Here is a 25,407-nt window from a genome sequence, read left to right on the forward strand (position 1 = left end):
GCACATCTGGATCCAGGGCCCTGAGATCATGACCTGAGCCAAAGTCAGACACTTAACCGACTGAGCCACCCAGGCACCCCAAGCCTTTATATAATTTTTTCCAATCTTAGATATTTCTGTTCTGAGAGGTAGGGAGTGACAGGTGGGACACCTTTCTCAGGCTGCCTGCCAGTGTTCACCCTTCCCCACAATGTCTAGTGGGACTTCTCAGAATCAATTGCTTTGATTTATTCTTAACTTGCTCCTTGAAGAGTCAGCAGTTGAAAGCATTGAGAAGGCTCTCTTTGAACTCTACCTTGTCCTCTCAGACCTGGAAAAGGTTTTCCTTTGTGAAAATGTGGCTTTGTTCCCTTTGGCTCCACATTCACTATTTAGCACCTGCATAGTCTATAGTAATAGATTCCCTGCTGACAAAAACAATGCCAGAGGATTTAATCAGTGAAGACAACAAATACAATATTCAAAACCTTATTTAAGGTCATAGCATCCTTATGGAAGACTTGAGAAATATTTTCTGAAACCTGAAGTTTAAATTTATGTGCATGAAAATTTTAAACTTCCCCCCCAAATTATAGTTCTCTTCTGATTAAAACATTAATACATGTGCCCAAACAAATATTTAAATCTTCATATAAAAATTTACTTACCCTCCCCCATTCACAGTTGAGTAAATATTCATTTAGATTTTCAGCTTTTTAAAATTATAACACATACGCAAGTTAAAATAAGCAAATTCAAAGCAATACTATTGATATTGATGTAGTTCTCCATCCCCAATCCAACATACATCAGTATTCTCAAAGGTAACCACTTTAAACTGTTTATTTTTTTAATAGTTTCTAAAGGTATGGATTTAATTTTTAAGACCCCTGGGTTGGGTGCTGGTGGTCTTCTTTCTTCACTCATAACTGAGGTCCTATTTGCACCCCAGCTGTCTGTGGTGACTGGAGTTGTTCAGTAAACATTTCCATGCCCTAAAATATAAATCAAAATCATTGTCTTTGCATCCAAAGAGTAGTGCACAAAGACAGTACCTTTCACACCTGGAAATCCATGGAATCCAGGATCACCTCTGAGCCCTGGCAGACCTGGGCTTCCTGGTGCTCCCTGTATTTCAGATAAAAGGGAGCAGAACCAAAGACAAATTTTAAAAATCACAATAGTCACTGCAGTTCTTTTTTCTTTTTTTTTTTTTTAAGTGAATAGTATATAATATTATGTTGGGTCAGAATGAGCTGAATTGACAGATACCATTTTTACCTTCCTATCCATCCAATCCCCCTATAGCTCCTCCACCACCTAGACCTCTCCTTAGCATTGTCAATAAAACAGAAGCAAAACCTGTCCTTACCCTCAAGAGGAAACACAACTTCTGGATATTAATGTCTGTTATATGAGTATTTGTTACAATTGAATATTCTATATCCTAAATGGAACTGCCCAATATTTGGATATCTTTCAGGAAGAGCAGGCACTGGACCGCCAGAATGAAAATTATAATTTTTCTTTGTAATTTTTGCAAAGACAGCAGGGCCAATATTGAATTGTGGCACCCACCATTGTTCTAATTCTAAGCTGGCAGAGTTACAAATTACTCCTGGTCAGAGTGGTAGAACCAGTCAAGTGTCTAGGGATTGGGATGAAGGGATTGTCAGGGGAGCTCTGACATGTGCTTTTGGCAAGGATACAGTGATCTGACCAGGAGGAGATGCTCCCTCCTTATGAGGCCCACACTAAATGCCCTTGTAGCCATGGAATACTCAAGCAAGCCCACAGGAGAAGGGGGAAGGGAGCAGAGCTTCAGAAAGGAGCTACATGTCAGAATGTAAGTTAAATCTACTATTACACTGTCCATATGAATTGAGACAGGATACTGTTACTTGAAAACAATGAACTGAAGGTCATTCAAAATGCCAAGAATAGCAAAACTGGCCTCTGAGCCAACTGTCTTTGGAGCAAGGAGACAAAAGAAGGAATAGTCCTAATGCTTGAATAAGGTGTTGTGAGGTGAAAAAAGAAGAGAGAGAAAACAGAACCACCTGGTCAAGGACTCTCAGGCTCCCGAGGTCTGGCCTATTCTCCGGAGGCACATGTTACCAGGGAGGAGGGCCTGGTGCCAGCCCCAGCCTTTGGGTAAGGAGGGAGCAGCTCCACGTAAGGAGAGGGTTGTTCATGGCACAGAGCCAGTTTAGACATCCTTCAGGAAGAATTACCTTTCAAGTGCAAATGTCGAAGCCCAGTGGACTTAAGAGAGATCACATTTCCAAACAATCCTTTCACGGCCCAGTGTCCTTGGAAGGACTTTCCCTGTGTTTATAGGATCAGTGTTTACCACTTTCAAAGAATCATGGAGAACATAAGAGATACCGAAGACTGGGCAAATATTTCACTTAAAAAAAGTCTTAAAAAGGTAGATTCTGGAAACCAAATACCAAGAGAACTCAAGAGAACATAACATGATTCCTGACACGCCACCATGTTAGAGTACCTCATTGTGCATCACTGATGAAAACACAGAGCATCTACGAGATAACTCTGACTTCCTCATCAGTCTCCCAGAATTTGATGTAAACAGGGGTGTCCAGTGAAAAATTCGGAGAATTTCATAGGCTGGGAGCATAAGCCTAACTGAACACAATGACAACTATAAAAAATAAATGTGAAACTTCTGCACCCCAGTCACAAATAAACAGACAAGAACTAAAAGTAATGGAGAAAACTTAGAAACCATTTATGAGGAAAAGGCAGACAGACAGACACACACACACACACACACACACACACACACACACACACACACAAGACAGGCTCTGGTTGACCAGAAGCTCACTGTGTAGTGACAATGTGGTGACATGGGAGCTGAACAGCCCAAGTGGAATTTTATTTATTTATTTATTTTTAAAGATTTATTTATTTATTTTGAGAGAGTGAGAGTGAGAGAGAGAGAGCACATGAGAGGGGGGAGGGTCAGAGGGAGAAGCAGACTCCCCGCCGAGCAGGAAGCCCGATGCGGGACTCGATCCCTGGACTCCAGGATCATGACCTGAGCCGAAGGCAGTCGCTTAACCACCTGAGCCACCCAGAGGCTCCCAAGTGGAATTTTAGGTTGGATTATAAAATGATGATGTTTAAGGTGGTGAGACTCTTCCCTCCTTTAACCACTCCATGGGGGAACTGAGTTCTTACTCCCCGTGGGTACTTGTTTCAGGGGCTGTGTTTTTAAGGGAGATATTGACCAACTAGGATATATTCAGAATAGAGGCAGGGTTGATGAAGGGTTAAACTGAATTTGAAAAACACAGGTATTTATTAGGGGAGAAAAATACTGGAAGGAAGTGGCAGCTATTTACAAACACTGGAAGGTACGTCAACAGGAAAAAGTACACAGACATTCAGGGGATAGTTCAGATAACTTTGAAAGCATTATTAATAGAGAAAAATTATGTTGTCCTCTAGAGTGATCCCAAACTCTTAGGTATTTTTTAAAGATTCCATTACTGGAATTGTTCAGTGTCTAAACAAGAAAAAGTCAGGAATGACATAGAAAAGGGTCCCCTGGGGCACCTGGGCGGCTCAGTTGTTTAGGCGTCTGCCCTCGGCTTGGGTTGTGATCCCAGGGTCCTGGGATCGAGCCCCGCATCAGGCTCCCTGCTCAGCGGGAAGCCTGCTTCTCCCTCTCCCACTCCCCCTGCTTGTGTTCCCTCTCTCGCTGTGTCTCTCTCTGTCAAATAAATAAAATCTTAAAAAAAAAAAAAAAAAAGATTCTCTGAACCTTCCAGACTCTTCCTTGGGTGCACAGAAGCAACACAAAAGGTAAATTTTTTTTTTTTTTTTTTTTTTTTTGCCTCTGGGTACATCTGCTCCTGGCAATTGATTTAGAAGAATATAAGAAGTCAAAATAATTTCCCACACTTACCGGCGGACCCGGTGGCCCCTCGGCTCCTACAGTTCCGGGCAGACCCCTGGGGCCAGGCTCGCCCATGAGTCCCTTGTCTCCTTTGATTCCTCTTACGTGGCTCCCTGGAGGTCCCGGAGGACCAGGCTCACCTGAATTTACAAAGGGCCTGTCAGTATTGCCAGTCCCGGAGCGTGGCCGGTTCTGTGGGTGATGTTTTTGGATGACAGGCAAACTCTGCATCTCTTGTTACCCTGCACGTTCTTTGTGTTGAGGAGTGTGACGGACTTGTGGTCAAGACTGGATGAGATAATGCCAGGGAAGCACCTGGCTCATGGCAGGAACTGTTTCTCCCTCCCGAAGGTCTGTTAGAGCAGGATCTATGCCCAGCACAGTCCTCAACACATAGTAGCAACTCCACAGATCTTGGTGATGGGCTACATCTCTCTCTTTTAGGCTTGTTACTTTGGTATTTACTAATTTTCCCAAAGCCTCAACAACACCAACAGTTTTGATGAGCACCGGGTAGTGTATGAAAGTGTTAAATCAATGTTGTACACCTGAAACTAATATTACATTGTATGTAACTAACTGGAATTAAAATAAAAACTTAACAACAAGACCATCACCACCACCAGCAGTTTGCTGCTCTCTATGCGAGAACGAGAGTGAGTGGGTGGGAGAAGGTGAAGAGCAGAGGGAAAAGGAAGCAATGAGGTAGCACCAGCGGAAGGCTGAAAGATTCTGTTATCAATCGCTCATTTCATTCTTTTATCTTAGGTAAAAGTAGACGCTCTACCTGGGTTTCCTCTGAAGCCTGGTGGGCCTCGATTTCCTTTCTGGCCAGGGATGATTGCACCGGGAAAACCTGGTGGCCCTGGGAGTCCTGTCACGCCAGGGGGTCCCTGTGGCCCCGCATCTCCCACTGCCCCTTTCCTGCCCGGGAGGCCAGGTAAGCCCGGGGTGCCCCTGTCTCCTTTGGCTCCTGCAAAGAAAATGGTTTGGTGAGTTTCCGTAATGCCCTTATACTTGGAGTTACAGTTTAGGGGTAACTCTGGTAATGCAGAGACACTGTGCTTAAAGATTCACAAAATAGGGCGCCTGGGTGGCTCAGTTGGTTAAGCGACTGCCTTCGGCTCAGGTCATGATCCCGGAGTCCCGGGATCGAGTCCCACATCGGGCTCCCTGCTCACCAGGGAGTCTGCTTCTCCCTCTGACCCTCCCCCCATCTCATGTGCGTTCTCTCTCATTCTCTCTGTCTCTCAAATAAATAAATAAAATCTTTAAAAAAAAAAAAAAAAGATTCACAAAATATTTTTTAATAGAGGCTGGTAAAAGAACTATAGGTCTACCAGGAAGTGAGTCGAGGCTTATTTCTGCCTTAGTTCAGTTCTTTGATTTTGGCAAAGTCACCTCACTGTTGTGTCAGTTTTCTTATTTTAAAAAATGATGGTTAATACCTGATGTAGCTCAGTCTTTAAAGATCAAGTGAGATAATATACAGATGGAAAAGTGTAGTGTAAGCTCCAAAGTGTTCTGTAACTATATGCTGCAATTATTACCTGATGAACTTTAATTATAATGCCATTATTTAATCACCGACCATTCAAGAGAGCATCAGAGCCAAACTTCCTGATACGGATGTGCGCATTTGAAGAATCACCCAGCTACACCCAAAGGAGCAACAAAGTTGAGATCCCTATTCTGTCCTCTGGTTGCTTCTCCCCCCAGAACACAAAACACTAGTCTGGAAGGGACAAATGTGGCTGGAGGTTTGGATTTACCAAAGAGGATACCCAAAAGGTCACCACTTAATTACTAATATTTTTCATCTTGGAGAACCTTCAAGGAAATTGTGCTTTGATGTTCATGAATGGGAAGTGTTGTATGAACTGAAAATAATCACTCCCTCCTCTTTCCTATCTCTGGATTATTCTAGAAATAGTGGATGGCACACATGTAGGAGACAGACAGGAAGGAGTAGAAGGGAAAGTGACGGTGAGGCTGCTAGCACAGGGAGAGGCTTGGGAAGTTTTTGTGCAGGAAGACAGAGTGATCAGGGCGCCTGGGTGGCTCAGTCAGTTAAGCATCTGCCTTCGGCTCAGGTCATGATCCCAGGGTCCTGGGATCGAGCCAGAGTCAGGCTCCCTGCTCAGCGGGAAGCCTGCTTCTTCCTCTCCTCCCTGCTTCTCCCTCAACTCCCTGCTCCTGCTCTCTCGCTCTTTCTGCTATCTCGGTCTCTCTCTCTCAAATAAATAAATAAAAATCTTAAAGACAGAGCAATGATGAAGTGAAATGGATGAATATTGAAATATTGAATATCTAGATTTTTTCTATCATGTTCTTTAACTTTTTTATGCCTGTAATTTGTGCTTTTTGAAGACAGGGGGTAGATGATTTCAGCTCACTTCGAGCTCTGAAATGCTGTATTTGTTCGATAGGGTCTGGCAATGGTCGGAGGCACTAAGATGCAGTCTTGGGTTATATAGTCCATGCCTATGAAGATGCTTCCTTGTTTACAATATGGTTTCTTTTTAGCATTTGGGAGAATTAAAACTAATTAAAACGATTCATACTTTCCAAGTCTCAATGAACTTTTCTCCACATTTAGTTATCCTATGGGGATTGAGGTGCATAATCATTTACTTATATAATTAGCCTAGTTGTTATGTTTTTAAGGCCTTTTTACTTAAGGTATGATCATTTTACATCAAATTTTATTTCCAAATAGATGCCAAAGTGTTCTCATTCCAAATGGTTAAACTGTGAGCCTAGCCTAGGAAAATAGGCCAGAAACTCTCCTTTTGACCATATTTCTAAAACTGATCTATGACCTGGGAGAAGCCTTTATGCTCTTAGGGGAAGGTGGAGCCTGGGAGGTGTGCGGACGTTGAGCTCAAACCAAAGAGACTATGTCATTATCAAGAAACAAATGAAAAAGGACAGCTCTTGTAGACTTTGCACAGTTGAGCTGGTAGGTCAAGAGGCAGTTCCTGCCCCTCTGAGCTTCTCTGTAGCACCTAGCTACTCCTTGCTAGTTCCTGTAAGCCTCAATACCCTGAGGTCTTCATTAAGTAGAGCCCTTTCTGCTAATAACATATTCCTCTCCCCAGGACCCACATCTGGGAAGGGTCAATAGAAGGTGCAAACAATCTAATATTTCTTATGGCAGGCTTCTCTACAACACAGAAAAAGTTTGAAGAAGCTGCTTATCTTGTCAAACACTGGCATGAGAAATCCAGACCCACAGTCTGGCAACCTAAAAACCCGTATATCCTTTGAATGACATGTTGGGTAAACTGCCATGTTTGGTGTTGAGGGAGTTACTGGTAGCCCTTAATAAAAAGTAGCATGAACCACGAGCTGGCTCTGGGGGTGGGCATCACCCCCATTCCCACTAGGTGGGAAAGAAGTTGTGGTATGACTGCATGCTTTTACTGCCCTCCCTACTCAGAATAGCAGGGAGGGATGCTCCTGGAGAAGCCAGCTATGCCTCCTCTACCCTTTTAGGAGGTGGTATATTTAAACCATGTCAACAACCACAACAAAGGAACACATAGCAAGTCTTGATTTTTAAAGACTTTCAGTAGAAGGAAATTCCAAAACTGAATCCCCATTTCTAATTCACTCACTTTGTTGTGATGGTAATAATTTTTAAGCATTTTTACTTGAACAACCAAGAATATAAATATCCTATATTCCCACTGGGACTTCTTTCATTCAGTATGTGAGGTTTATTTGATATATCAGGCATTTCGATTAGCTTCTGTCCTTGAAGCTATCGCCAGGGTCAGGGAGGAAGCACTTCTCACCTGGAGCACCAGGGCTCCCTCTCGGGCCTGGATGTGCCCCCAGCAAACCTGAAAGAGATAATTTTGGTGCGTTAATGTTTTATATGTGGGTAATTTCATTTATGCCGCTTGGTCAGTTTCACTTTGGCAATAGAAGGCAGTTTAATTACCATGCATCTGGACGTTAAAGATCATCAGTTCTCTGGGAGAAGAATCTCTAGAGCCGTGAAGAATTACACTGCCAGTAACCATTCAATGCAAAATAAAGCCAGGGGATCCGAGCTAATGAGCAAGTGGTACCTGTTTCTCCCTTTTCTCCCGCTGGACCCGGAATTCCATCATGTCCCTGGCTGCCTCTCATACCCATTGGTCCAGGAGATCCTAGAAATCCTGGAGGTCCTGAGAAAAGAAGCGTCATGTGTAGAATTCTGTTAAAGGTGCTCCTTTCCCAGAACTGTGGTTATGTGATGCTCAATTCACAGTGAAAACTATGAACAGAATAATACTATCATGAGGATTATCATGTGAGACTGTGTGGGTTGGCAGATCTTTGAGTTAGATAGGTATAAATACCTAAGCTCACAGTTTTTGCATTTTTGTCTGGGGACCGAGTAACCGGGAGCTACCTTCTAAGGGGCAGCAGATAGGTAGGTATACAGAGATTCCAACCTCAGGAGCAAATGTGCCTCCCTTGTGAAGGGAAAATAGACGAAAGTACAAAAATGGAACCTGGAGGGCCTTTGACTCCCGGAGAACCAAGGAAGCCTTTGATGCCTTTTAACCCCAAATCACCATCAGGGCCCGGCTTGCCTATAAATGAAGAGAGAAGAGAAGGAAGGAGAACAGCACAAGATTAATGGTTATGATGATGGCTGAAGTGGTCAGTTCTTACAACCCTGTGCTCACACTGGCCCTCAGGCTTTGTCCCGGCTCCGGTTTCTCCACAGAAGCACAGCAGAGATGTGTCAAATCCCTTTCAAAGGTGTGGTCCGTGTGCACCTCCCACACGGACCACTCAGTATCTGATTTATTACTTTAATTGGGAGTTAACAGCAAATCCACTGAACCTTTCAGTATTTGAAAAGATCGTTTAAATAGTATCTTCAAGGAAAGCTGTAACCCAGTAGCTTGGCAGTTGTTTTTAATAAAACAAAACAAAAACTTAACCTCAAATGATAAGCAACTAAGAAAGCCAAGGCTCAACCTGGAAACAGGCCAGGAAAAAAATTGCAACAGTGTTACGGATTGAATTGTGTTGCCCCCCAATTCACACACTGAATTCTAACCCCAGTACCTCAGAATATCACTGTATTTGGAGGTAGGGTCTTTAAGAAAGCAGTTAAGTTAAAAGGAGGTCATTTGGGTGGGCCCTGATCCCATATGCCTGGTGTCCTCATAAGAATTGATGAGGACAGGGCACCTGGGTGGCTCAGTCCTTAAGCGTCTGCCTTCGGCTCAGGTCATGGTCCCGGGGTCCTGGGATCGAGTCCCACATCGGGCCCCCTGCTCTGCAGGAAGCCTGCTTCTCCCTCTCCCACTACCCCTGCTTCTGTTCCCTCTCTCGCTGTGTCTCTCCCTGTCAAATAAATAAAATCTTTAAAAAAAAAAAAAAGAATTGATGAGGACACAGAGACACCAAGAAGACCCTGTGAAAACACAGCGAGATGATACCCAATAAAAGCCGAGGAGAGAGGCCTCGGAAGAGATGACCCTACTGACACCTTGGTCTCAGACTCCCAGCCTCCAGAGCTGTGAGAACATAAATTTCTCTTATTTTAGCCACCTAGTCTGTGTTGTTATGGAAGCCCTAGAAAACGAATACAAATATCATGAGATTGGACAATGGACTAACATTTTGTGTTTTTAGGCTGAATTCTTTGAGACAGCACTTAAGTTTTGTTTACAGGATCAGGTTTTGTTGTTGTTGTTGTTTGTTGTAAGTAGGCTCCACACCCAACATGGGGCTTGAACTCACCACCCTAGGATCAAGAGTTAGATGCTCTACTAACTGACCAGCCAGCCAGGCGCCCTGTACAGGGTCAGCATTTTAGAGGTCAGCCCACCAAACTGGCTGATCAGTAAAATTTGCACCCCCCCGCCCCCGATTAATTTACTGTTCCTTAGTGTCTAAGAATTTGAAAATCAAAGTTGAATGAAAGCAACTGTAGTACAAAAACCTAAATAGCTTCCCATTTACAGAGCTGATTCCAGGAGGTAAGGACTATGCTAAGTGTCATGCTTCTGGCTTTCAGAGTTATAAAGCCCTCGCTCACCTGGATGGCCAGGACTTCCGGGATGTCCAGGGGCTCCCTCAGTTCCAGTAGGGCCCGAATGTCCAGGGGTGCCAGGGAGCCCTCGCTCTCCTTTCCTTCCCGTGTCACCTGGCAATCCTGGATCCCCCTTAAAGTCAGTCAAAAACCTTTAAAATCCTCATATAAGCAGGATATGGGATCAGAATTGAGTATGAACTATGTTTGCTTGCATTTAGTTATTCGGTTAGTTAGCAATGTGTGTGACATGTCTGCTACGGACCAGCACCGTGATCGGTGCCAGGCACAGGATGGCAACGGTATTTGTGGGAACCAGTGCAAAATGCAAAGACAGCACACGTAAAGTGCAGGGACAGTGATGAGCCATTCCTAGGGGATCGAAACAGGAGGGATAAGCTCATAAGCTGAGAGCTGTATGGTAGGCGTTCCGAGTTGTGGAAAGAGGGTAAAAAACCCAAGTAGTTGCCTGAAAATGCAGCAGTATTGTCAACGTCCTTTGCCCACACTGAATCCAGACACTTGCTGATACTTGCTGAGACTCACTCCACCACCAAAACGTAACTACTTCAGTGGCCAGTGTACCTTTGGTCCTGGTGGTCCTGGCCTTGTACCTGCCGAATAACCTGGCTCTCCCTTATCTCCTTGGAGACCGTGAACACCTGGGAGACCCGTCCTTCCAGTTAAACCTGGTGGTCCCAAAGTTCCCCTTTGTCCTTTAGGACCTGAAATTAGGAAAGAAGTCAGGTAAGATTGGGCAACACAGGGATCTTGAAGCATTCTACTTCTAACTTTTGCACAAACCACCTTTCTCCTAAGAAGCTGGCTTTTCAGAATCACGAATGCATCGGGGAGTTATAATGGATGATTTTTACACAATATGACTATTTTGTTCTCGCTTGTGTTCTAAGGGCACACAGTACATTGTCTAAAAGTAAACCTGGTTTTACACCAACTTTCTACCAAGTGGAAAACCAGAACAACAAACAATACAGAAAATTTAGAATTGGGAGCCATCATGAGCTTTAAGCTCATAATAGGATCTCATACCTTACCTGGCACCCCCATGTTCCCCATGCTTCCTGGCCCGCCATGCAGTCCTGGTTCCCCAGGATTCCCAGTGCTGCCTGGATCTCCCCTGAGGCCTTGAGAACAAATAAATAGTCACATGCCCTGCACGGTTCTGGACAGTGTAGGTGCTCAATAAATATGTGGTGTTGCTTGCATGAATGAATGAATTCTGAGCAGCCAGACCAGCTAGTTTAAGTGCTTGTGTAGCCGCCTTGTTGCCTCCAGATGAGGAGGGGACTGAGGACCCAGACAAGGTAAAATTAGATAAAGTTAGATTCTTGGATTTCAAACATCACAGTCATCCTAGGACCAATGCCAGCAGACAAGAGGGGGCTCCTGCCACCATATAACAATAGATTTCCAAATGCAATACTGAAATGTGATTGCCCACGTAACATATTTTGTCACCAGTGTGGTCATAGAGAAGAGGGGGCTATGTTAATTCAGTTTGAAAATTTTCTTTGCAAAACCAGTAGCTTGCTTAAAAGAGAAAAAGGCAGATCTGAAAACCTCTAAATCGTTATCTGATTTTCTTTTCTGATATGTGGTATCGTGATAAACTATAGTATGTGTATTTCATAATATGTATCAGCAGTGTCAAAATAACATTCATAGTACAAAAATGGAACTTTGTGCAAGTTAATTTTTTTTAGTTAATATATGCTGACTATAAACAGCTTCATTTGGGTTTAATTTCGAAGCAAATGTCTGTTGGAACAAGCAAAATTCATATTCAACCCAGTAAGTCAAGAGACACATTTTGGCTACATTTTGATCTGGGAACACTTAGAGCCTGAGATTTCCATCAGAGAATCAGCTATACCTGGTGGACCTGGTGGTCCAGGTGGTCCTTCCAGTCCTTTTAAACCTGGTAACCCTGGAATGCCTCTGTTTCCTTTCTCACCAGGCTTTCCAGCAGATCCTAAAGTTAAAAACCATGTGGGAGGGAACACAGGTGAGAATTTTAGCAGACTTCTCTACATCCTGATTAAACTTGATGACATGTTAGTGTAATACCGCGTAACATATTTGTTAAGAGCACGGGCAGATGTGGGCTCTTTTCCAAAAGAGAATTAAATGAGATAATACGTATAAAGCATTAGCACAGTGCCTGGCACAAGTTGGTTCTTAAGTAACACTAGCGATGACAATATTTACACTTTAAACGAACATTTTAACAATTAGTGGCCTGGGGCGCCTGAGTGGCTCAGTCCTTAAGCGTCTGCCTTCAGCTCGGGTCATGATCCCAGGGTTCTGGGATCGAGCCCCGCATGGGGCTCCCTGCTCGGCGGGAAGCCTGCTTCTCCCTCTCCCACTGCCCCTGCTTGTGTTCCCTCTCTCTCGCTGTGTCTCTCTCTGTCAAATAAATAAACAAGATCTTTTAAAAAATAAAATAAAATAAAATGGACTAGTAGCCATTTAAATACAGTGGACCAAATGCAGAATTAACGTAGAATTAACATAGAAATAAAAAGTCATGCATTGAGGAGGCAACAGATTATTGTGCAAGGCATAGAAGACCCAGTTTGCATCCAGGCTGGGGCCACCAGCTGGCTTTGTGACATGAAACACCAGCTCTCACTGTCCTCATTTGTCAACTACAGAGATTTTCTTGGATAACCAGCCCCGATGTTCTGACTCTAAACAGCAGAAGGCTGTACCTTTGAGGCCTGGTTCTCCTTTGTCCCCCAGTAAATTGGATATTTGAGAAGGCCCCCGAGGTCCTTTATCTCCTTCTTCCCCCTTGGCTCCTGGGGGCCCTTTCTCACCCTTTGCTCCTGGAATTCCAAAGCTACCTAGAAAACAGAAGGAGCGACATCAGTTCCTTATTTTTTGAAGTAGTTTGTAAGGATTCAAAAGTTGACAGTGCTTACCATAAAGCGAAACAAAAGAGGACAGAGAAGCCAAAAAAGGCAGGGAGAAAATTCAGCTCCATTCAAATGGAAAAAGGAATACAGAAAATAGCAAGATCAAAGACATGGTTCTCTTGGGGAAACTACTTTTCCCTCAAAGGATAAAACACAATTTATTTTGCTGCTAATTAAGCGAACATTGCTCATGCCTCCTGATCCTGGGAAGATACTCCGTCACTTACCCCTCTGTCCTGGGGTGCCTGGGTTTCCGGGGAGCCCAGGAGGGCCAGTGTTTCCCGGATAGCCCATCATCCCCATCATTCCTTTTTCACCTGTAGAAACAAGTTCACACAAAGCAGGTCAGGTTGTACAGAATGAGAGAAGCGACATATTCCATAAAATAAAATAACTTATACCTCTAAAGAGGGTTGAAGGAATGGTTTCTGTAAATAGAATAACAACCGTATTTGTCTGGGAGATAGGTTAGTACAAGGTCTTTATTACATTATGTATGTGGAGGTCATTGGTAGCAAATCACATTTGCAGATGAAAGCAGAACATGTTAAAGTTTTGGAGCACTCCCTCCTCCCAGTCCTTGACCAACGGCTTTCTGTTATAGTCCCTTATTTTATTTTCCTCAAAGCGGTTGAACTTAGTTTTTAAATGCATTTGTTATGGTCTCCCCCACTGTCAGAGGTGGAGTCCTGTCTGCTGATGTGTCTCTAGGACTTGGAACAGTGCTGACATGTGGTAGGAGCTTAATAATATAAACGAAAGAACAATTTGCAGATTAAGTTGTTCTTCTGGGTTCTTCTCTGGAGGAGAGAGATTGGTGAGGTCCTTATGCCATGAGGAGACTATTGGAATATTCTTCCCAAACATATAAACTATAAAAATAGTGATGAAATAAAAAGAATGATAAGGGAATACTATGAACAACTCTATGCCCGCAAATCAGATGACTTAGATAAAATGCATAGCTTCCTAGAGAGGCATAACTGACTGAAGAAGAAACAGAAAGTCTGAGTAGACCTATGACAAGAGATTGAATTGGTAATGTAAAGACTTCCCACAAAGAAAAGCCCAGACTCAGATGACTTCACTGATGAATTCAATCAAATGTTTAAGGAATATCAGTTCTTCACTAACTCTTCTAGAAAATACAAAAGAAGGAAATACTTCCCATCTTGTTCTATAAGGGCCAGCATTACCCTGATACCAAAACCAGGCAAAGATACCATGAGCAAAGAAAAGGACAGACTAGTATCCCTTACAAATATAGATGCAAAAATTCTGAAGAAAATACTAGCAAATGTTCTTTAGTAGTAACATATAAAAAAGGATTGCACAGCCCAAGTTGTCATACCCTGGGTAATTGTGAAATGTGATCGTTGTACCACCACCACTGCTCTGCTCTCTAACCCCGTGCAAGTAATTCAGTAAGAAACACTTAAATTAACTGAAAGAGGAGTGTAGAGTCGAAAGCCTAGGCCTACGTCCAATTTATACAGCCACCTTAAAAGAAAATGTGGAAGAAGATGGAAGAAGAAAAGAATACCTGGTAGTCCAAAAAATCCTGGATTTCCTGGATATCCTTTTTGACCAGGTGGCCCCATTTCACCTCGATGACCTGGCATCCCTGGTGGTCCAGGTTCTCCAGGAAAGCCTGACCTATCCAAGCCTGGAATACCTGGGTCTCCCTTTGGCCCTGTTTCACCTCTTCTGCCTATATATGAATAAATGAATGAATGAATGAATGAATGAACGAACACACAACTGCCTCCCCACCAACTCCAGAAATATATTTTTTATGGCTATAAATATGTAGCTGTGTGATTATGGACAAACCACACATTTATCTGATTGATTGATTGATTGACATCCCCTTCTGTACAATTTCTAAGATCCCTTCTAGCTTTAACATTCTGTTTCAGTGATTCATGCAGTAATAAAAGTGTAGAATTTAGATCTATTCTCTAGTCCTGCAGACACATCCTGGGACTGCGCTTTACGACTGTAGCTCAGTCTTTCACCTGCAGAATACATCACACAACCACAGGTGGAGGCGAGCCACCAGATACTTCTGGAAGTAATAATAGCACGACTACAACCATTAATGTCTTGGCCAGAAATTGGTTTGTGAACATAAAAGCAATGTGATAGCCCATAGGCATTAGCTGAGTTCTAAAGGATTTTTCTCCGTTCACAGATCTGAATGAGAAGAGCCAGCAAAATAGAGTAAGTTTCTCATAATCTGGGCCACCTAGCCTGCAGCATTTAGAGTTATTTCACACCCTTATTTTATGTTGCTTGGGAAGCAATTAAGTACATATCTATTTACCACTTGATATACTTATGGAGGTAAAGATAAAACTTTCTCTGAGTGTTTATATGTATATAAATATACGTGCAAATATAAGTTTATATGTATCTTCAGTGTTCACATTGTCTTGCATGCGAGACAAACCAATTTTGCTGTGTTAATTTCAGGTCTCTCACTCTCTAGGTGCTACTCACTGCAACAAACCCATGACAAGGTTTAGACTGCTAAAATAACATTTGCCGTTGAACAGCGGTCAGGTCTTGTTGTTGGACGGTTCCCATGTTAAGCAGCAAGGCACAGAGCAGGAGTCTCACGTCACCTGTCCACGTAATGACTGGTTTTCAAGGTCTTCCTCTTACCTTGTTGCCCTTCCAACCCATTTAATCCTGGAAGTCCTGGGGCCCCCCTGGGACCCTCCGTGCACCTTCCTGGGGGTCCTTTTTCTCCAGGTGGTCCAGGCTTCCCTGGATCCCCTGCAACATAGAGGCCAGCAATATATTCAGGTGCCAAAACCCAAGGTCCTAGTACTGCTATCACAATCCTTCTCCTGTAACTTTCCCCCCTAAATGGAACCTATATTTAATACCACTGGTATTAAATATATAGGGCACTTTTATAAGGACACTTTTATAAAGGACACTCATTATAAAGGACGGAAGGAAGGAAAGAGGAAGAGAAGAAAAAAACAAAGGGAGGGCAGCAATGTTGAATGGAAAAATAATTAGGCCCCACAGATTGTTATTTGTCAAACTAGAAGTCTGAGAAGAATTCTTCGTCCCAGAGCGCCTTCAACTTGCTGCATTTTCGCAGAGTTCACTATGGAGAAAAGTAATCACACTTGCTATTATACCTTGGGGTCCATCAAGCCCTCCAGTTCCTGGAATCCCAGGGAGACCTGGAGGTCCAGGGAGTCCAATTTCTCCATTTTCCCCAGAACCGCCTCTTTCTCCTGGAAAACCTGGTGTTCCTGGTTCTCCAGGCACGGCTACTCCTGGTTCTCCCTGTGGCACAGAAATTGTATTAGTTTCACTATGTAACACTTCCAACTCTTTCTTGGCTATTGACTGGTCTTTAGGGCTTTTGACTTGAAAATAATCCTTCTTGCACAGTTACCACCATTCTTTCCTTTTCAACTCTAATTGCTGAGTTTCTATAAAATTATGCTTGACCATTCTTGAGGCTCTGTAACCGCCACTTTTGCAGAAGACTGAAATTGTAAACAGTCTAGATGTTTCTACTTGTGACAGCTTTTCTCATAGTGATCCACACTTTTTTAGAGCCCTTCCATTTTAAATACTCTGAATGTTCCTAAAGATTAGGGAGGAAACGGGGAGGCAAAACTGTCTCCTAACATCACTTTTCCTTTCTCAAAGGGAGGGATGGTTCAGAGAATCGTTAAAAAGTATTTAATATTTTCATCATCTACCAATATATAGATAAGTCCTATACCCAGAGCATCCTAACTGGATGATTGTGATTACCCCCCGTCGTCCCCACACATCCATCTGAGTTTTAATTCTTGAAGACCTTGGCTCCTGGGAGACCCGGTTCTCCAGGTGACCCGGGCTTCCCCATTTCTCCTGGACAACCCGGTGCTCCTTTTGCTCCTGGAAAACCTTGCTCTCCTACAGAGGAAACATAATACAAGTTGCAGGAGTATGCTTAGTAAAAGATTTAGAGCAGTATCTCTGTTATTTTATCTATGTTTTAAAAATTTTTTTATTGTTATGTTAATCACCATACATTACATCATTAGTTTTTGATGTAGTGTTCCATGATTCATTGTTTGTGCATAACACCCAGTGCTCCACGCAGAACGTGCCCTCTTTAATACCCATCACCAGGCTAACCCATCCCCCCACCCCCCTCCCCTTTATCTATGTTTTTATGAGGCAAGTTGCTAGAGATGTTTTTATGAAAGTCTGAATGATGAAAAAGCCAACTGCTACATTAGCAAAAAAAAAAAAAAAAATCCCATTCCAAATCAGAGCCTCAGTTGAAAAAATGACTTTGTCCTTTTTGTTGTTTAGCATGGCTACAATTTTGATGGAGCAATTCCACTGATCCCAGTTGACCATTTGGCCGACTTTTTCTTTTGGAGTGTATTTTACACAAAATATACAGCCAAATGAATATTTGCATGTCCAGAAACCTATCGAAGCATGACCCAGGCGAAGATATAAAGCATATCCAGGGGCGCCTGTGTGGCTCAGTCGTTGAGCATCTGCCTTCGGCACAGGTCATGATCCCAGGGTCCTGGGGTCAAGCCCCACATCGGGCTCCCTGCTCCTTGGGAAGCCTGTTTCTCCCTCTCCCGCTCCCCCTGCTTGTGTTCCCTCTCTTGCTGTGTCTCTCTCTGTCAAATAAATAAATAAAATCTTTTAAAAAAAAAGATATAAAGCATATCTGGTGCCCTAGGTAGCCTTTCTCAAGAGAATTACTTTCTAATGCCATTGAACATAATGGATTACTTTCTTTCTCATATATTTATAATAGAATTGAGAAAGGAGTCACACATATCATTTGTTCTCTTCCGTGGTTTGCAAGAGGAAACCCTGGTGAAGCAGGGCTGCGTTCAGAGAGTTCTTTTGTGCCTCTAATTTGACCAGTTTTTAAAAGATTTTATTTATTTATTTGACAGAGAGAGACACAGTGAAAGAGGGAACACAAGCAGGGGGAGTGAGAGAGGGAGAAGCAGACTTCCCGCTGAGCAGGGAGCCCGATGCTGGTCTTGATCCCAGGTCCCTGGGATCATGACCTGAGCTGAAGGCAGTCACCTAATGACTAAGCCACCCAGACTCCCCAACCAGTTTTTAATTCATCATAGTTTATGGGATTATTATAGGTTCAACTGGGAAATTTTGAATCTGAACTTTCAAGGATTTCTTAGGCTACTTCTGGTCCCCATAATTACAGTCTCCTTTCAGAGGGTGAATCCATAGGGTTACAAACAAGGATACAATTTCTTTTTTTTTTTTTTAAAGATTTTATTTATTTATTTGAGAGAGAGAGAATGAGAGATAGAGAGCACAAGAGGGAAGAGCGTCAGAGGGAGAAGCAAACTCTCCGCCGAGCAGGGAGCCCGATGTGGGACTCGATCCCGGGACTCCAGGATTATGACCTGAGCCGAAGGCAGTCGCCCAACCAACCGAGCCACCCAGGCACCCAGGATACAATTTCTTAATGCAGGGTCCAAGACGGAGTAGGCCAAAATATGGGCCAGGCTGCATGACTTCAGAGATCATTGGGAAGACATCCAAGAAGTGGGAGTCAGAGACATTCTTGAAGCTATTACATTTTCCATTTCAAATATTCATAAACTGAGATCAATATTCCCATAATTGTGTAGGACTAATGCATGCTAAGCACTGATGACATTTTAATCTAGGAGATCAAGTACCAAAAAGTGGATTATAGTTTGACAGGCACTTTAAATAATATTGAAACAAACATAAAAGGATTATAAAATCTGAAAATCTATGCAACAGCCCAGGGACCGAAATGGCTATTATGTCATCCTGGACAAGACTCTGATGTATTTGTTAGATTATGGTTTGAGTTCTCAGCATCCGGATTTCTTTGGGGTGATTTCCCTTCGATGGGAAACAGCATTTGTTCCCAAAGGAAAGTAACGTCTGTAATTTACAGGGGGATGTATAGGAAAACTAATTATTGGTGATTTAGTAGTTCTTTTTTAATTACAAAAGAAATGTATAAAGTGAAAAAAACACGTAAGTGTAAAAAGTGCAGACATTTATTAAGAAGTAAAGAAAAAATTCCTCATAACTCCACACTCAAAAAGAATCACTACTACTATTTTGGTGAATTTTCTTTCAACTTTTTCTATGTATTTTAAAAAATGTAATTGAGATGACATGCATAAATATATGTGAATTCTGCCTTTTTGCCTAACATCATTGTAAGATTTCTTTTTCCCATTTAAGATGGGTGGAAAACATTATTTTAAATATCACATTATGGATCTTTTCTATGTTATTCATGACATGTATTTATATTTTCTAAATATCCACAACAAAATTTATGTTTTAAAATTTGTACATTTACCCTTAGGTCCAGGGGGCCCAGGGAAGCCGATTCCTGGAATTCCTGGTTCGCCAGCAGGCCCAGGAAGACCTGGATCAACACATTTTCCTATGGATCCAGGGACACCTGAAAACACACACACATCCACATAAGAAACTTCCCTTCATCTTGTCTTGAAACAAAAATCTAAGTTTCTGTATCATCCTAGGCCTTTTTGGAAATTAAGAGATAATTTTAACATAACCCCAACTGTATACTCTTCCTCCCTCTCCATTCTTATGCAATGGACTAATCATTAGGAGCTACAAATAATGTTTAATATAGAATTTAATTCCTACAAAAGAAATATTCTAGATATCTTGAGCTACATAAGTCTCCCATCATGCATGCAAAGTTAAGTTTTAGATCATATTGGCAAAGAAGTTACATTTTCAAATGAAGAAGCTGCAGGAACTGGCTTGATTAACTACTGGCAAACATCACTTACTCCCCCACCAAAAATCCATGGAGATTGTTCTGCTCTTGAATTCCTTTTAAGTAATGACATTGATTCTTTTTTCTTTTTTGGAATCAGAGGCACCAATGGGAATAATTTGGATAATCCCAAAGAAAAATGACAAGTCCCCTGCGTGTGGCCTTGTTATCTAACAGAACTCTGGCCTCTGGCTTCTTTTGGTGCCAAATCTAGTTTTTCCTTACATAGGGACAATATTTTTTGAGGATAGTCAGGCTGCCATTTGATGCCATGCACCAGACTTGGCAGAGGGGATACTCACCAGGTGGACCTTGGGGGCCAGCACGGCCAGGGGGCCCTGGAGGTCCTGGGGGCCCTGGGACTGGTGTCGAAATAACGAATTCTCCCCTAGGACCTTAAGAAAGTTTGTGATCATAAGATTGGTGTGCATATTGAAGCTTTTTTTTGGTTCAGAGGGAACAAATGTGATATAAGGGGTTTAGAAACATATCCCCAGAAAGAGAAAAAAAATAGTCTCTGCTTCATAGGCTTCAAAACTGGTGTAAAGATGACTAACCCACTGAAACTTTCTTATTCAGTTGAATATTTATAAGCATTTACTATTGCCCCAGCTTTGTTTTAATTAATAGCCCACCTCAATCCTGGTCAATTGAAAGAGAGGCTGTTCTAAAAAAAATCGATAATATGGAATTCATCTTAAACATTGGCGAATATTTATTTAATAGGATATTTCTTTATTGGGCCACTAGTTTGCATGGGAAGGAAGTACAGTATGCTGAACAAAACATGAAGTGTGGCTTGGGCACATATCTTAACCTCTGATTAAGTTCTTCATGTATCATTGGGGAGATAAAGCCTACCCAGCCCATAATATTTGAGATAATGTGGCTATGGGGGCCAACATTAAAAACATGTTAGTGATTTGTATTATCCATATATTTATAGAAAAAAATAAGTTTACAGTAGTGTGATGGGAAAAACTTGATAATATATTTTACAACAATGGAGTCCTTTGCCAGAAATTCGCACGTAGAAAGAACAGAAGAAGATTTGAAGATGGATTAGAAGGACTTCTTCTGTAAAGGGCCAGATAGTAAATAATCTGGGCTTTGTAGTCCAGATGGTTGTGCCACTACTCAATGCTGCTATTGTAGCATGGGAACCACCGGAAACAATATGTAAATGAATGAGTGTGACTGTGGGCCAGCAGAACGTATTTATGGACACTGAAACTTGAACTTCATGTCATTTTCACGTGCCATAAAGGATTATTCAAAAGGTCTTTCCCCCCAATCATTTAAAAATAGGAAAAACATTTTTAGCTTGTAGGTCATACATAAATATATGGTAGGCTGGATTTAGACGATGGGCCGCCATAGTTTGCCAATCCTTGGATTAGCACTGTAGCCTCAAAAGTAAGATGCAGTATATATATATATATATGTATATATATATATATACACACACACACACACACACACACATACATACATATATAATCATAAAAGAAGCCTTATGTACATGTGTGGTTAGGAATGCATGTAAACAATTTAAAAATATATAAATACTTGGGGGGAGGAACTTACACATTTTTTACTAATGAAGGATACCATAAAAAGATTTAGAGGCCATTATTTTATTAGGTCTAACCCTTTAAAAAGTGATGTTAGAAGTAAAAAATGATAGGGTGGCATTATTTGTTAAAAACTGTCAGCAACATGGCAATTCTCATCTTCTGCCATGTTCTCTGCCACAGATAAACATTGAGGATCGGCTTCCTCCTGAATCCACCAACTATGTTCAGTACGTGTGGATCCCAAAAGTTACTGGGACTTTAGAGCTCTTATCAGAAAACCTTTCTTCATTTATCTTAGATATTTTGAAGTTTTATTTATAAACCATCCATTGGATTATGGGTCAAAAAGAACAAATTTGTAGTAACATTAGTGGGCCCTTGAGACTTACAAGAGGCTTCTCAAGATCAATTTCATAGATTTCTGCTTCCCCTTTGTTTACCATAACAGACTTCCACTCCTTCCACATATTTTTTTAAGATTTTTTTTAAGTAATCTCTACACCCAACAGGGGGCTCAAACTCATGACCCCAAGATCAAGAGTCTCAAACACCACATACTGAGCCAGCCAGGTGCTCCCCATCCCATATATATCAATTAGTAAATGTAGATAGACTATCAGGAAATTTCAGCTGTCTGTGAGTTGACGTATTCTACTTATTAGAAGCAAGTTTCTATGCCTTCATTAGTTTTGGGGGAGCTTCACTTGCTCTAGGAACCATGGACCCACTCCATAGGAAAACAGGACTGGAAAGAAAACTAACCAACCGGCTTCTCCAGGTGGTCCAGGGGCTCCAGGAACTCCTTGGGTGCCCTTTGGACCAGGCTCTCCCTGTGGTCCATAGTTTGATGGTCCAGGTGGTCCTGCAGGTCCTGGGGACCCAGGGTTGCCAGGATACCCTGGAGGACCCTGATCCCCCTTCTCACCACTCAGGGCCTGTGACAATAGGAATATGTTTGGATAGTGCTTCAGTCCAGGATCTCCTTACGTGGGTTAATCTTAACATGAAGAGGAGGACCAGATAAGCAGCCAATGAGAAAATCTTGAATTACAAAGCAGTTGGCATTTGAAGGGAATTATTACTGAAATCAGAGCACGGTCTGATTTCTGCTGTTTTGTGCCCTTCGGATTTCAGCAACATTTCATGAACTTGCAGTCTCTTGAGCCCCACTGGAGGTGTCCTCCAGCAGGATGTTATACATATAATAGCCCCTAAAACTTTGTTCATATCAGCCAACAGTTCAAATAGCTTTAGAGTGGCATTCATGGGAATAGCGCATTTCTTTTTTTTTTTTTTTTAAAGATTTTATTTATTTGAGAGGGAGAATGAGATAGAGAGAGAGCATGAGAGGGGAGAGGGTCAGAGGGAGAAGCAGACTCGCTGCTGAGCAGGGAGCCCGATGTGGGACTCGATCCCGGGACTCCAGGATCATGACCCGAGCCAAAGGCAGTCACTTAACCAACTGAGCCACCCAGGCGCCCGGGAATAGCGCATTTCTAAAATAAAACCAGCACAGCAAACCTTTGGTCCTCACCGGCTATTTTCATCACAAAGGAGATACAGATACAGATAGACTGTATGCTTTTTTTTTCTTATAAAATATCTTTTTGGCTTTTTAAAGATTTTATTTATTTGTCAGAGAGAGAGAGAGAGAGAGCAGAAGCTGGGGGAGCTGCAGGCAGAGGGAGAAGCAGACTTCCCGATGAGCAAGGAGCCCGATGTGGGACTCGATCCCAGGACCCTGAGATCATGACCTGAGCCAAAGGCAGACGCTTAACCGACTGAGCCACCCAGGTGTTCCATAAATATTTTTTTGTAATTGCATAGGCTATAACTTTGGAAATGGCTTGTATATTTTAAACAAGTTAAATGTGACACAATAATCGAGTTCCTCTTCCTCCCCAGTATGGCCCCAAATAATAAAATTGACTTGATTTTTCATTGTTCAGTATCATTGGGTGACTAAGCATTGTTTTTTCCCCCTTCTTCTGTAATGACAGGGAATAAGACTCAACATATCACCGCCTTAATTTTTTTCTTTACTTTACTTTTACTGGAACTAATAAGGAAATTAGTGAGATGCAGAAGGAAGCATCATGTGAACTGTCTTAATACTAGACCAGAGAATTCTAGACTCTGTCCCTCTATAAAGTATAACTGCACCACCCCCTATTCCGGGACAGCCAACCTTTTTGCCAGAGGAGAGTCTGAGAAACACTGAACCGGCTAGCTGGTCTCAGCCAGAAAGTATTTTGTCATCAAAAAGATGTTGGGAAGACTGTATACCACAGGGGCACCTGGGTGGCTCAGTTGGTTGAGTGACTGCCTTCGGCTCAGGTCATGATCCTGGAGTCCCGCATCTGGCTCCCTGCTCAGCAGGGAGTCTGCTTCTCCCTCTGACGCTCCCCCCTCTCATGTGCTCTCTCTCTCTCTCTCTCATTCTCTCTCTCTTTCAAATAAATAAATAAATCTTAAAAAAAAAAGACTGTATACCACATCTGTATCTCGGTGAGCCACACTTTATATTCTGATACTAAAGGGTGTGTAAATGAATCTTCAAATTTATTTGCCAAGTTTTCCTGTTCAAGGCAGGACCCCCTTGACTGGATAACACTCAGAAATCTTGGAAGAACCTGGTATTTCCTGGAGCAGGCTGGGCAGCATGCCTGGCAAACTTCTCACAAATACACTGGGGGGAGGTGCTCAGCCTCTGACCCCACGATGATTTAAAATTGCTCCTGGTAGGAATCTCTCAAGTGAACGTGTGAGAGATTCTATCCCTATCTCATGAAAAGAGAATCTACAGAAGCTTAAATATTTTAGATGACAAAACATTTGATCTGTTTATTTGATGACGCTACTCCTAAATATTCTGGTCTTTAAGCATTTATTTTCACTTAAAAGAATGAACACTGTCCCCAAAATATTGACCAAAACTTTCCATTATTTGTCATTTACTGAACTTGTGTATAAACTCACCGGATACAAATGAGGGATTGTAACTTGTGTAGGAGACAAGGTCATTATCAACATAGAATTTCATTTGGGCTAAAAGCACCATCAAGTGCCACCTCTGTGTCAAAATACTATACATATTTGCTGGGGTTATTACTGCTCCTTCCAAGGCACCTCAGTGCGCAGTTGGAAGGACCCACTGTGCTGAGCGGCCAACCATTTTCTGAATGGAGATTGCCCAAGGTCACCACTTCAGAGCATTTCAATTGCAGGGAAGGTAATTTGAAGAAAGTTACTCGATACCAACCAGTTCACCTTTGGGCCCTGGTGACCCTTTGACCCCGGGAGTTCCAGGAGTTCCATCCAAGCCCCTTCTTCCAGGATGCCCTCTGGGCCCGGGGTCCCCTGGGGCACCCACTTCTCCCTCAGGCGGAGACGCTCCACCTTTTTCTCCGTTAAGTCCTGGATCCCCCGGAGCACCCGGGAATCCCTAGGGCGGTACAGAAACAAGGCTGCATTGCATTTGGGTACGGCGGTTCTTCTGCCAATCTTAAAAAGAAAATGTCAACCAGAATTTTTCAATTTTAATGAATGTGGGTTTTGTTTTTTTTTTTTTAAAGACACTTTCTTTGGCCTACAAGTATAATGTCAAGCTTTTTGGTTTTCTTTTCTATTTGCTTCCAAAACTGGAAAAGAATACAGTTAGTGCAATTCAATGCAACACACCCAGTAATATTATTCAATACGATACAAACGTCACCATAATTTAGATTATGTTAGAATATTGGTAAATTTTAACATGCATCTATGGATAATTTGATTTAAATATATTTATCTTTATATAGCTTTCTGATTCACTGTGATAATAAAAATTTTAATTTCTAAAAGTTTATTGAGGTATAATTTACATATCATGAGATGTATCTATATACAAAAACAATTCAATGATTTTTAGTAAATTTGTAATTTATGGCACAATCACTGCAATCCAGTGTCAAAACTTTTCCATCACTCCCCCAAATTCCCTCAAATCCATCTGCAGTCAATCTCTGTTCCCAACCTCAGCCCCAGGCAGCAACAGATCCACCTACTATCTCTGATACCGTTTTAAATGATTATAAATTCATTATTTCATTCCCTTATTCCATTCACACATC

At 42.2% G+C, this 25,407-nt stretch overlaps 1 protein-coding gene and 1 long non-coding RNA gene across 4 annotated transcripts in view; one reads left to right on the forward strand and one right to left on the reverse strand.

The window, feature by feature from the left end:
* LOC141370153 (uncharacterized) overlaps window positions 1-25,407 on the forward strand; it is a 45,307-nt gene that overhangs the window by 17,081 nt on the left and 2,819 nt on the right. The window lies entirely within an intron of this gene.
* Window positions 1-25,407, reverse strand: part of COL4A3 (collagen type IV alpha 3 chain) — a 127,372-nt gene that overhangs the window by 12,522 nt on the left and 89,443 nt on the right. For all 3 annotated transcript variants that reach the window (XR_012373961.1, XR_012373960.1, XM_025890618.2), the window contains exons 25-44: window positions 24,558-24,740; window positions 22,062-22,230; window positions 20,021-20,113; window positions 19,266-19,370; window positions 16,728-16,825; window positions 16,051-16,201; window positions 15,560-15,673; window positions 14,436-14,603; window positions 13,120-13,209; window positions 12,686-12,820; window positions 11,848-11,946; window positions 11,009-11,098; window positions 10,539-10,678; window positions 9,960-10,086; window positions 8,416-8,496; window positions 7,987-8,085; window positions 7,708-7,755; window positions 4,695-4,880; window positions 3,917-4,047; window positions 1,035-1,107 (exon numbers count right to left, since the gene is read on the reverse strand). Coding sequence is in view for 1 of the 3 variants with exons in the window: in XM_025890618.2 (XP_025746403.1) it covers window positions 1,035-1,107; window positions 3,917-4,047; window positions 4,695-4,880; window positions 7,708-7,755; window positions 7,987-8,085; window positions 8,416-8,496; window positions 9,960-10,086; window positions 10,539-10,678; window positions 11,009-11,098; window positions 11,848-11,946; window positions 12,686-12,820; window positions 13,120-13,209; window positions 14,436-14,603; window positions 15,560-15,673; window positions 16,051-16,201; window positions 16,728-16,825; window positions 19,266-19,370; window positions 20,021-20,113; window positions 22,062-22,230; window positions 24,558-24,740 (2,380 nt within the window). In the remaining 2 variants the exon portion in view is untranslated. The remainder of the gene's footprint in view (window positions 1-1,034; window positions 1,108-3,916; window positions 4,048-4,694; window positions 4,881-7,707; window positions 7,756-7,986; window positions 8,086-8,415; window positions 8,497-9,959; window positions 10,087-10,538; window positions 10,679-11,008; window positions 11,099-11,847; window positions 11,947-12,685; window positions 12,821-13,119; window positions 13,210-14,435; window positions 14,604-15,559; window positions 15,674-16,050; window positions 16,202-16,727; window positions 16,826-19,265; window positions 19,371-20,020; window positions 20,114-22,061; window positions 22,231-24,557; window positions 24,741-25,407) is intronic.

The sequence above is a fragment of the Callorhinus ursinus genome, unplaced genomic scaffold (assembly GCF_003265705.2).
Source record: "Callorhinus ursinus isolate GAN/ISIS: 27379988/994484 unplaced genomic scaffold, GSC_fseal_2.0 scaffold2, whole genome shotgun sequence".
Classification (NCBI taxonomy): domain Eukaryota; kingdom Metazoa; phylum Chordata; class Mammalia; order Carnivora; family Otariidae; genus Callorhinus; species Callorhinus ursinus.